The following is a 12,840-nucleotide window of genomic DNA, read 5'->3' on the forward strand; positions in this document are numbered from 1 at the left end:
CTATGAACAGTAACATGAGGTAGCTTTTAAAGATTTAATAAGGACAGTTCTGTCTGGGGAAAGATAGATTTACGACCTAACAGCTATGCGACACTCGAATTTATAAATAACTTTTGTCATAGAATTCCTAGATGTATAGACAATTCTGAACAGAAGACTGCAGATAATTTGATAACAAGCAGCCGTTAATCTCTTCACAACAATCAATAGCTGTTCTCAGCAAGTGGAAAGTGTCCAAATTACTTTCATTCAAAATGGAAATGGCAGAGCTTAATTTGCCCCTGGCAATGCCACTCTGTATTAAACAGAAGTTGCTTAGAATCTAGTGGCTCCTTTTAAGTAACGATACATACTTAAATAGAAGACATAACACAGAAGAAATTGACATTAACTACTTCATTGATTTTAATTCCATAGTTTACAAGTTTGGAATAATTGAGTGTTGAGAGCCTAAATTAATTAAGGGTTTCTTGATTTTAACTACCATCAATAGTATGGAAAAAGGATTTCCTCGGTTTGCAATGCTTAGGAATTTATATGCAATTAATTACAGGAAGGTTTCTAACAGCAACTGTACAGCCTTGTTTGGTAGGTCATCAGATAATAATCTGTGGTGTAATTCACTGAGTATTTACAGACTGAAATTATAGTAAGTCTGTCCTGGGAGTTGTATTTTTTCAAACTGGAACAAGTAATTCCTAAACTGGACTTAACTGTTTGCAAATCCCAAATGGTTAAAATGCATTGAGCTATCAGAACATGAGATATACATTAAAATACAGTTTTATATTATAAATTATAATACATAGCATAAATTAATTCCTACTGAATCCTCAATACAACACTTTTATAATGATCATGCTTAAAAACTCTATAGACAATATGAATCAGTATTTATTTTCAAACTTGAATTAAATTGGGTGCCCAAAGAAGTTAATGAAAGACTCTTATTTTGCCAAGAGCCACTGACTTTGGAAGGAGAAGCTCTTGTTTGACCAGGAATAGTTGGCACTAAAAGCTTTTATAAACTGGTGGTACTCTCTTTATTGTTCGATTTAACAGGTTAAGAAATTACTTCCAAAATTAAATTTAAAAATGTACGTAACTAGAAATTAAAATCAAATCCAATATTCATCCAGTATAGAGATAAATCCTCTTACGGTTAGTACAGACAGATGATGCACAACTTCCCAGGAGAGAACAAGATTAACCACAACCCATTATATTCTGAAATCTTCCGGACGTGCATCACATGCAGTTTACCAGCAGGGAAAATAAACTAACACCACAAGTCTATCAGATTTGTCTCTCACTTGATGCAATCCTCAGGTCAAGAACCAGTATCCATTCTATTACATTTAGGTCAACCTTACATTTAGCATGGAGATCCAACACTCGTCCTTTGACAGAATACTTACCTCCTTAAAAATCTAAACTGATATATTTTCATTTTCTTTCACTTCCATCAGGACTGCAGCAGATGTCATTAGAAACCATAATAAGATAACACTAATGGGTCAAAGGCCAAAATCATGTCCCAGCATAAATACAGAGCAAGGTCATCCTAGTTAGTAGATATATTTTAATGCGTGATAACCACATCCTAATTCAAAGCACAATGTTCACAGCTAAATTCAAAGATTCTACAACCAGACACAAAGACCCAAAAGTATATTTCCAACTATAACACCAATGATATTAATTAATTTTAAATGGAAATTCTAACAGTATTCATACAGCTATAGTATTGTGCAAAAGGCCTAGGCACATGTGAAAAAATTCTGTAAAGCAAAGATGCTTTCAAAAATAATGAAAAGGTTTCTAAATATCAAAAAATGTTACTATAAAGAATAGTAAAAAAAAAACTAAATCAAATCAATACTTTGTGTGACTACCCTTTGCCTTTAAAACTTCACCAATTCACCCGGTATACTGTCATACAGTTTTATAAGAAAATCAGCTGGTTGTTCCAAGCATCTTGGAGAACTTGCCATAGTCTTTCTGCAGACTTCGGCTGTTTCACTTGCTTCTGTCTCTTCAGATAATCCCGTACAGCCTCGATGATGTTGAGATCAAGGCTCTATGGAGGCCATACCATTGTTGCAGAACTCTGTTCTTTTTTTTTCCACTGAAGGTAGTCCTTTACAACCTTGGCCATATGTTTGGGGTCAATGTCCTGCTGCAGAATGAAATTAGGACCAAACAGATGCCCCCCTGACAGTATTGCGTGATGGATGAGAATCGGCTTGTAATCCTCAGTATTGAGGATTCCATTAATTCTGACCAGATCACAAACTCCATTTGGAGAAATGCAGCCCCAAACTTCCACGGAACCTTCACCATGATTCCCTGTTGGCTGCAGACACTCATCCATGTAGCATTTTCCAGGTCATGTATGGATAAACTGCCTCCTGTTTGAGCCAAAATTTTCAAATTTTGACTTGTCAGTCTACAGCACTTACTGCCATTGCTCAACTTGGCTTTGTTTCCACTTCGGAGGAATGGCTGATGGCATCAACTCTTCCATGAAGACCACTTCTGACAAGATTTCTCCAGACTGTAGAGGAGTGTACTTGGGTTCCAGTGGTTTCTGTGAATTCAGAACTGACAGCAGTGCTGGACTTCTGATTTAGAAGGGACGTCAGTTTGATGTATCTCCTGTCTACTGCACTGTTTCTGTGGCTGACCACTCTATTTCTGCTCCACAACCTTACCCGTTTCTCTGGCCTTCTTCAGAAGCGCTTGGAAAGCACATCTTGAAACTGCTACCTGCTGTGAAATTTCTGCTTGGGAGAGACTTTGTCAATGCAGAATGACCACTTTGTGTCTTATTGCTATGCTCACTCTTGTCATGGTGTAAGAATTTATGATTTGAAGGTTAAATTGTCACATCTGCCACACCCTCACCTTTTAGTCTAGTTGTCCTTCGCCCAGTTTGATTCATTCTATCAACATTTCCATTTTTATTAATCAGTTTAGCTCATAACTTATGTCAATGATCATTAGGACCTGTTTGTTAAATCATCCACTGGGCTATATACCTACAAAGTAATCAAATTTTTATTTGAAAAGTGGTCTAATACCCAATGTGTTACTTTAAGGAAATATAAACGTTTCTCTGTAGCATTTAACTTTTTAGAAAATGAATGTTTGGAAATCTAAAATTTCTCTTTTCTACTGTCACACTAACGCAGAGACAAAACATAAACATCTAAAATAAAATTTATATTAAAAAAATCTATGTGCTTAAGACTTTTGGATAGTACTGTATGATGAAAGTTTCTAAAAGGTTGTATTCAAAGAATTTCTCATTATATTTGTTACACATGAATAAATTTACCATACAAACAAATAGAGTTTTGTTTTGTTCCTTTAACTGCTGAGTTAAATAAACATCTTCCCTGAAGGCTTACCTACAAATGAATTAATTTTCCTTTCTACCAACAAATCAAGTACTCTGTAGTAGAATCAAAAGTAAAAGCTGAAAAATTAAATCAACACAGACCAAGATACTTTCTTGTTAGTAGACTTGCCTAACCAATCCTTGAAATGTGACCCTTTGTGTGAAATTTGTGCAAATAATACCAGGAATACAATAAGTAGTTCTGACATGAGTGAAACAATAAAGGTTTATCTTACCCCAGTTACAAGGTACGTGAATAAGCATACTTTGAATTTTTTTTCTTCTTGCAAGAACCACAATTATCCCATTATTTTATATGCAGCTTTTTGAAAATATGATACATTGCTTAAAGAGGATGAGAAGCAATTGCGAACACTCATCCTGTTGATCCACAGAACCAATAGTGCTGGTGCTTCTCAGCTCGTGACTTGGGTTCCATCCTGACCCTTTGTCCATTTATGTGGGGGTTTGCAAGTTCTCCCTGTGACTAAACTGGTTTTCTCCAGGCACTCTCACTCTCAGAAGGCATCTTGGAAACAAGCAGGGTGGAAAGGGATGGAATTTCTGGCTGCTGGCATCTTCTGCCAAGTGCATTCCTGTATGCCTTCTCTCCCCCACCAACCCACTACACTCAGGGACTGGGTTGAGCTGGGAGTGTTGAGCTCATCAATCAGAGTTTGGCTGGTAACTGCTCTTACCAGGCCTGCCCACTTTCCTATCGCAGCTGTTTTACAATCCTCCTCCAAACAGTTTTCTTTTTCCATTTCTGACACAAACAACTTGGATTACGTACAGTTCTAAGAAATGAATTCTGTCAAGGTGTAGGGAATGCAGCTGAGTATTTCGAAGTTCAAAGTAAATTTATTATGAAGGTACATAGACATGATAGAGGTGTACAAGATAATAAGAGGAATAGATAGAGTGGATAGCCAGCGCCTCTTCCCCAGGGCACCACTGTTCAATACAAGAGGACATGGCTCAAAGGTAAGGGGTGGGAAGTTTGAGGGGGATATTAGAGGAAGGTTTTTCACTCAGAGTGTGGTTGGTGCGTGGAATGCACTGCCTGAGTCAGTGGTGGAGGCGGATACACTGGTGAAATTTAACAGACTACTTGACAGGTATATGGAGGAATTTAAGATGGGGGTTATATGGGAGGCAGGGTTTAAGGGTCAGCACAACATTGTGGGCCAAAGGGCCTGTACTGTGCTGTACTATTCTATATTCTATGTAGTGATGACTTGCAGCAGACTGGAAAGCTTGAGCATGTAGATATTAAGAAAGAGGATGTGCTGGAGCTTTTGGAAAGCATCAAGTTGGTTAAGTCGCCGTGACTGGATGAGATGTACCCCAGGCTACTGTGGGAGGCGAGGGGGGAGAATGCTGAGCCTCTGGTGATGATCTTTGAGTCATCAATGGGGACGGGAGAGGTGCCGGAGGATTGCAGGTTTGCGGATGTTGTTCCTTTATTCAAGAAAGGGAGTAGAGATAGCCATGGAAATTATTGACCAGTGAGTCTTACTTTAGTGGTTGGTAAGTTGATGGAGAAGATCCTGAGGGGCAGTATTTATGAACATTTGAAAAGGTATAATATGATCAGGAATAGTCAACATGGCTTTGTCAAGGGCAGGTCGTGCCTTGCGAGCCTGATTGAATTTTTTGAAGATGTGACTAAACACATTGATGAAGGAAGAGCAGTAGATGTAGTGTATATGGATTTCAGCATTTGATATGGTACCCCATGCAAGGCTTGTTGAGTAAGTAAGGAGGCATGGGATCCAAGGGGACATTGCTTTGTGGATCCAAAACTGGCTTGCCCATAGAAGGTAAAGAGTGGTTGTAGATGGGTCATATTCTGCATGGAGGTCGGTGACCAGTGGTGTGCCTCAGGGATCTGTTTTGGGACCCTTACTCTTCGTGATTTTTATAAATGACCTGGATGAGGAAGTGGAGGGATGGGTTAGTAAGTTTGCTGATGACACAAAGGTTGAGGGTGTTGTGGATAGTGTGGAGGGCTCTCAGAGGTTACAGTGGGACATTGATAGGATGCAAAACTGGGCTGAGAAGTGGCAGATGGAGATCAACCCAGATAAATGTGAAGTGGTTCATTTTGGTAGGTCAAATATGATGGCAGAATATTGTATTAATAGTAAGACTCTCAGCAGTGTGGAGGATCAGAGGGATCTTGGGGTCCAAGTCCATAGGACGCTCAAAGCAGCTGCACAGGTTGACTCTGTGGTTAAGAAGGCATACGATGTATTGGCCTTCATTAATCGTAGAATTGAATTTAGGAGCCGAGAGGTAATGTTGCAGCTATATAGGACCCTGGTCAGACCCCACTTGGAGTACTGTGCTCAGTTCTGATTGCCTCACTACAGGAAGGATGTGGAAGCCATAGAAAGGGTGCAGAGGAGATTTACAAAGATATTGCCTGGATTGGGGATCATGCCTAATGAGAACAGGTTGAGTGAACTCCGCCTTTTCTCCTTGGAGCGACGGAGGATGAGAGGTGACCTGATAGAGGTGTATAAGATGATGAGAGGCATTGATCGTGTGGATAGTCAGAGGCTTTTTCCCAGGACTGAAATGGTTGCCACAAGAGGACACAGGTTTAAGGTGCTGGGGAGTAGGTACAGAGGAGATGTCAGGGGTAAGTTTTTTTACGCTGAGACTGGTGAGTGCGTGGAATGGGCTGCCAGCAACGGTGGTGGAGGCGGATACGATAGGGTCTCTTAAGAGACTTTTGGATAGGTACATGGAGCTTGGAAAACAGAGGGCTATGGGTAAGCCTGGTAATTTCTAAGGTAGGGACTTGTTCGGCACAACTTTGTGGTCAAAGGGCCTGCATTGTGCTGTAGGTTTTCTATGTTTCTATACGTATATCACCATATAGAACTTTGAGATTTGTTTTCTTGTGGGCATACTTAATAAATCCACAGAATAATAGCAATAACAGAATCAACGAAAGGCTGTGCCTTCCCTTAAGAGTGGCCACGTATCAGCTATGTACAGAGGCCTGAAGGGACATCTAATTTTTGGGACATAGCATAGTTTAAAAAAAACTGTCTCACCAGTACTAAGTCAGGACAGAAAAAATGGTAATTGACAAAAATATCGAAAGCAATCAGCAGCTCAAAAAGTGCTCTGACAAAAGGTGCCACTGAAGGTTAAGGAAAATAGGTCAGTCAAAGAGATCTATTCCTAACGCAACATTTTTCCATCTATGTCCTGCCCAGTGCTCATCATGGATCTGATAATTTAGGTGACTGTTAACTGGGGATTAAATTTCAATAAATTAACCTTTATCTCATTTTATCCACAGTAAACAAACAGGTATCCCAATCTGAAACATCTGAATTATCTTTTCTACTTCATCTTCACACCCTTCCATCTTTATGATTGCAGATCAATTTTATCCTGCCGAAGTAAGAGGGAATAAGGCAGCCAACAAAAGCCCAATTGGTAATTTCCATAAAACAAATAACCTAAAATATTTAAAAACAAAACCCTCTCCCAAAGCCTTTCAATTTAAAATGGGTTGTTTTATTTTGGTACACTCTTAAAATTATTTTCAACTGTATTTTCCAACTACTTCTTAGCTTCTATCTCATCTTAACTGGGAAGTCGCCTTGCATTTTTATATAAATATTCCTTCACCACCACTAGACCAAACAGGGCACAGGGCACTCTATTAAATCAACAAAGAACTGCTCATATTTACTAGGTTCCTGTGCAGAATCCATGGCCGTGATTCAAAGAGCTGACCGTAAACATTAACGAGAAACGTGCCTTCCAATCTGCAAGTAGAGAGTAGTTCCTAAGTGCAATGGCAAGGGAACGCACTTTTTTTTATATATATAAAGAGTGCAGAAGGCTGTCACTGCAAATGTTTCTGCTATAAACAGAAGGGTATCTGCTGCACCCAGAAATCAATCTTCAGACCACGAGATTTTGATTCTGTTCGTCACACTAAAGTTACAAAAATAGATTGGTGAGAGAATATCATCCTGCACATTCTGCACTGAAGTTATTAGCTCACTCATCGAGTGAGTTGAATCCTCAATTCAACAGTAATAATTCAAAACTGGAGGAATGTTCATTGAGAGTTTGATGTATTCTACCGAACATCCAATCCTTCCCATATCAGTGATTTATCCTTCACTCCTCCTGTGTTGGATTTATCCCACAACCTCTAATACTACTCACTTAGTCCTTCATGAATTCTAAATTAGTTGGTTAGATATTGTTTGCCTTTTCTGCTTGTATTCTCAGTTCTTAAAGTATCATGTTTCACTTTGAAGTGTGTTTAGTTTACACTTTGTATTGAAATAGGTCCTGCTTTTCTTATTTTTGACAAGAATTTTTGAAGGGGGATTAATTTTGGTCCTGAAACTGTCACCCCTTATACTGTGGCTGTTTACTATGTGGATGCTGTCCTGATGATGGGTCTTGGCCCAAATCATTTTATTCCTCCCCATCTGCTTGACCTGTTGAGTTCCTCCAACATTTTGTGTTTGTTAATCCATATTTCCACTATCTGCAGAATGGCTTGTGTTTATCTACCTTAGTTTTGGTTTCACATTGACATCAATAGTTAGAATTGTAGTATAGTATTATAGGGAAAATAATTCAAAGTATTCTAGGAAGAACATTTCTAGCTCAGTGTGATCACATGCCAAAATCCACAGTGGTCAAGGTAAGGATTGTCAGAGAAGTATAGAATTACAGCACTACTGTCCAGATCCTAAAATGCATGTGAATGAGCAGAAGGTTTCAGTGAGACTGTTGATCACTTGAAGAAAACACTGTCACATATTTGACGTGTCAAATAGCTTATCCTATGTTTCTCTACTGTACCTAACAGTTCCTTGTACTATCCCTTTCCTAGAACAAGATTACAGCAGAGAAGGCAATTGAGGAACTGAGACTACGCAGCCTTCTGGAGTAGAGCATTCCACAGATTCACCATCCTCTGTGTGAAGAAATCTCTCGTCCAACTCTACATGACCTAGCCTTTATTCTGAGATTTATGAACATAGGAATTCAAGACTTCTCAGCTAGGTGCAACATCCTCTCACCATCAAGCTATAAGGATTTAGTGATTTTCAATGACATCTCCTCTCATTCTTCTAACCCCTGGATAACATAGACCAAGTCCAGTCAATCATTTCTTAAACAACTATCCATTCTTGTAAACAATCTAGTGAATCTTGATGCACTCCTTCTATGGAAGGTACTGTATATTCTTTTTTAGGATGTCAACATGCACATAATATTAAAAGTGAGATCTCACCAAGGCTGTGTATATTTACCTACAAGCAAAATGACATGTTTACTTCTATATTGAAATCACCTTCTATTAAATGACAACATACTATTTGCCTGAACATCTGTACCAACAGCAAAACTCAAACTCCTGCCATTTAAAAAATACTCTGCTTTTCTGTTAATTGCAGTAATTGGATAATCTTACATTTTACCATATTACATTCCAACTACCTTTGTAGAAACACCAATTCTCAATTGATGTTGTCATTTTACATACACCTCCATCATGGGCTCTCACCCTGATGATAAACCTCCTGTGCGGAACTTCATCAAAAGCCATGTGAAAATTGAAATACAGTTCCTCCTTATCCACACCAATTCCAGTAGATTAATCAAACATGATATTCCTTTTATAAATTATTGCTGATTCTGCTTAATTGTATCATTTTGTTCTTTCCCCAAAGGATTGTCTTTCTCCATCGTTCATGATGGATTCCAGCATTTTCTTACTACTTATGATCAGCTAACTGTACTGTGATTTCCTATTTTCTCCTGCCTATTTTAAATATTGGTCATATCCTATTTTCCAATCCAGAAGAATTGCAAAATATAAAATTTTAGAATATAACTGAGCTTTCGCTATATCCGATGACCATTTCTTTCAAAACTCTGGGATGTAAATCATTAGCCTCTTAGGATTTATCAGCTTTTAGTCTTATCCACTTCACTCATACCTTTTTATAACTAATAACTAATTGTTTCCTGCAGTACCATACTCTCAGTAGACTCTTGATTCCCTAGTACTTCTGACAATTTTTTTTCCTGCCCTCTTCCATGAAGAAAAGCATAATCTATGTCACTAAAACAGATTATCTGATTACAGAGTCAATGAGCAACAATCTGTTTTTTTTTGGTCTTTTGCAAGAGTGACATACTTTCATGGTGTGACATTGACTGCAAATTATTTTAGTGCCCAAAGGAAATATATAATTGGCCTGGTCCAGTGTTGGGCTGTTCTAAAAATAAGCAAAACCTTTTATATAAAAACAGTACCAATTTTGTTCTTGATAAAACAAGAGTATTTCCAATAATATTTGAATTAAGTTGTAAATATTGTGGGTAAAGCCGCAATCAAAACCTGCCCAATGCAACTCCAAAGGGATAGGATAGGACAACAGAGAAGAACTAAAATTCAAATTCAGATTTGTGATCTGAACATTACTTCTTTTTGGGTGGAAATTATGAAGTCAACAAATATTAGGCAGAGGAAGCATTTCTTTTTGAACAAATCTACAACTGAAATTTGAAAATATTTAACAAATTTTTGTTGAATTGATCCCTAGGGATGGGCAAGGTAACATAACAGTTTTCCAAACTCTAAATTTCCATTCAGTCTCTCTTTTTAGTACATTGTGGATCCCACCAACTAATGCACCAAACATGCAGAGACATTAGAGAACTCAAATATGCAGCTATTTATCTGTACAGCTTGCCATACATTCTGAAAAATGCTAAATACAACTATGAACATTTTAACAGTACAAAGTTCAGTTGATGTTGTGCTGAACAGATCAATAGTTAATAAGTATATTTTTATTAATGATATATTGCAAAATCACAAAAAGGGCACAGCATGGAAGGAGGCTATTCAGCCTATCACACTGATGCCAGCACCCTGCAAAAGCAAACCAATTAGTTCCGCTCCACTGGCCTTTCCCTAAAGTTCTGCACTGCTACCCTCCCCCACCCCTTTTCAAGAACTAAGCCAGATCTCTTCAACACAATGATTCAACCTTCTTCCACCATTAGCACTGGGAAAACACCTCAGATCTATCTAATTACTATATAAAAAGTCAGTGAAGAGAGAGATTTGAGTGTTATTGCCACATATACACTGAAACATACGGTAAAATGTGCTATTTGCCCAACACAGTCTGAGAATGTGTTGCGGGCAGTCCTCAAGGGTTGCAATGCTGCCGGCACCAACATAAAATGCCCGCAACTTACTAACCCAAACCTGTACGTCTTTGGAATGTGGAAGGATACAGGAGGACCTGGAGGAAACCCATGCAGTCACAGGGAGAACGTACAAAGTCCTTACAGACAGCAGTGGGAAATGAATCCCAATCACTGGTGCTGTAAAGGTTTACATTACCATGCTGCACCTTTTGGTTATTTTGCTATCACTCCAAGTCCACTGGCTCTCAGCTCTACCTCCAGTGGGAATAATCTCTATCAATTACCCTTCATCATCTTAAATATCTTCATCAGATTCCCCTCAACCTTGTTTCAAGTAGAGCAAGACTACCTTGTCTGTCTATACAACCAATTCAAGTCTGCCAAGTCGATTAATCATTTGACTGTTTTATTCACTTTAAGATTCTTTTCAAACTCAATGTGTCTCAATAACTCTATCTTGAGGTTACACTGTATTACATTTTGGTTTCCTCCTGGGCAGTACTCTAAACTGAAATTATCTGTTCTTATCTGTAAAACATCTCCTTCCTGAAAGCAAAAGGAATGAGTAGTATGGGACAGAAATATATTTGATGCCTGGAGATATGAGTAATAATCGCCATGGCAGGTTACACCGACTACACATTAAACAAATGTGCTGTACACCCTGACACCAACAACATATATTCCAAAACAAATACTGGCTTGTAACATGGAGAGTCATACACATTATGGAAATAAACTATCTGTGGAAATGCAGACACCAAAGGAATCTGCCCACGCCTGTGAAAAAATTAGATTATGGAAAATTTACGCCAGGGGCTATGTGGATTCCGGTTATCTTTTAAAACGGGACAGTTTTGCAATGCTTCATTTCTCCTGTGAAATATTAAATTCACACACAATCAAACGATTATCTCCCACGATTATAAATCAAATGAATCGTTTCTAGTAACCCACAAATATCAAATTCCTACTGGTCAATCTTTATTCCTTCTGATTTGCACTCCCAGCAGCTACGAAATCAACCCACTCGTCTCCTAGACAGCTATTTAGATCGTTATTCTAGTCGGCAAGTAATCAAATCATGACTCTCCTGTAAGGCAGTTAACAACAAATCATACTGCTAATCCCCACAACCCCAGAGGACCGTCAACTTTAACGCGAGCTCCCACAACCTGCAAGAGCGACCGAGAATGTTGCCCTTCCTCACGGAGATCTCCACTCCTTGGTAGTCCCAGGTCGCCCCACTGATCCAGATCCTCAAAGGGATAATCTCTCCCCCGACCCAGCCCCCGACGTGAACATAAGATTTAATCGGATCACCAGAACCCGCCCCGGGCTGATGTTCTGCAGACAGGGAAAGTTTGTTGCCCAGAGTTCGGGTCCCTTGCGATCAAACAACGCTTTCAGCCCTGGGGGCTCCAAACAAACAGGAAAACTTTTCAAGATCCTTCAAACAAACTTCCAGCGGCGCTGCCCCGGGACGAGGAACGGGGGGAGGGGGTGGGGGCGGCTAAACCCGCTGAGGGAGCTCGGCCGTCGCCGTCGCCCGCAGCCGCTCACCGGCCTGCCTTGTTCGTTCGCCCGCCGGGCCGGGCAATGGCCTGCCAGGTACTGGTAACCAGGACTACCTCCGCGGCCTGCCTGGCAACTGGTGCTGGGTGCGGTTGCCGGGGCTCGAGGGGATACCCGGCTTCCCCCCCCCCACCCACCCACCCCCGGCCCCCGGTTGACCTGGGTCCCAGCCCGCCCAATCTCACCCTCCGCGTCAGCATCCCTTACCCAGGTCGTCCATGTTCCGACGGCGAGTGGCCGAGCCCGGCAGGACCCAGCTGCTGAGGCCGGCGCGGACGCTCTCCGACAGGCAGCGGTCGAGTGAGGCGGCCCCGCGCTCGTCTGGCGAGGAGGAGGAAAGGGGTGGGGGCGCGCGGGGAGGTGGGACTCCCAGTCACGCGCGGGCACGGGGCGGAACGGGGCGGGGAGCGCGCGCCCACAGCCGGAGGGACGAGGCGGGCAGCTGCCAATGTGCCCGCCGCATTCCTCCTGGGTACCGCGTCAGGTGGCTCCGACAGCTCAGGCATGAAGCGTGCCACCATCTATTATTTCCCGCAGGGATCACACCCACTCTTCACCTCCTTCATTAACCAGGCGCTTTACAGGCAGAGTCATCGAGAGACGGCGTGGAAACAACCCCTTGGCCCAACATTCTGTCC

The 12,840-nt window shown here is 40.7% G+C and overlaps 1 protein-coding gene across 1 annotated transcript in view; it reads right to left on the bottom strand.

Moving 5' to 3' along the window:
* Positions 1 to 12,552, bottom strand: part of LOC140190935 (paxillin-like) — a 159,722-nt gene extending 147,170 nt beyond the window's left edge. The window contains exon 1 of the mRNA XM_072247912.1: positions 12,410 to 12,552. Within this exon, the coding sequence (XP_072104013.1) occupies positions 12,410 to 12,422 (13 nt within the window). The 5' untranslated portion in view covers positions 12,423 to 12,552. The remainder of the gene's footprint in view (positions 1 to 12,409) is intronic.
* Positions 12,553 to 12,840: the final 288 nt, after the last annotated feature.

This window comes from Mobula birostris, chromosome 31 (genome assembly GCF_030028105.1).
Source record: "Mobula birostris isolate sMobBir1 chromosome 31, sMobBir1.hap1, whole genome shotgun sequence".
In the NCBI taxonomy this organism is placed as follows: Eukaryota; Metazoa; Chordata; class Chondrichthyes; order Myliobatiformes; family Myliobatidae; genus Mobula; species Mobula birostris.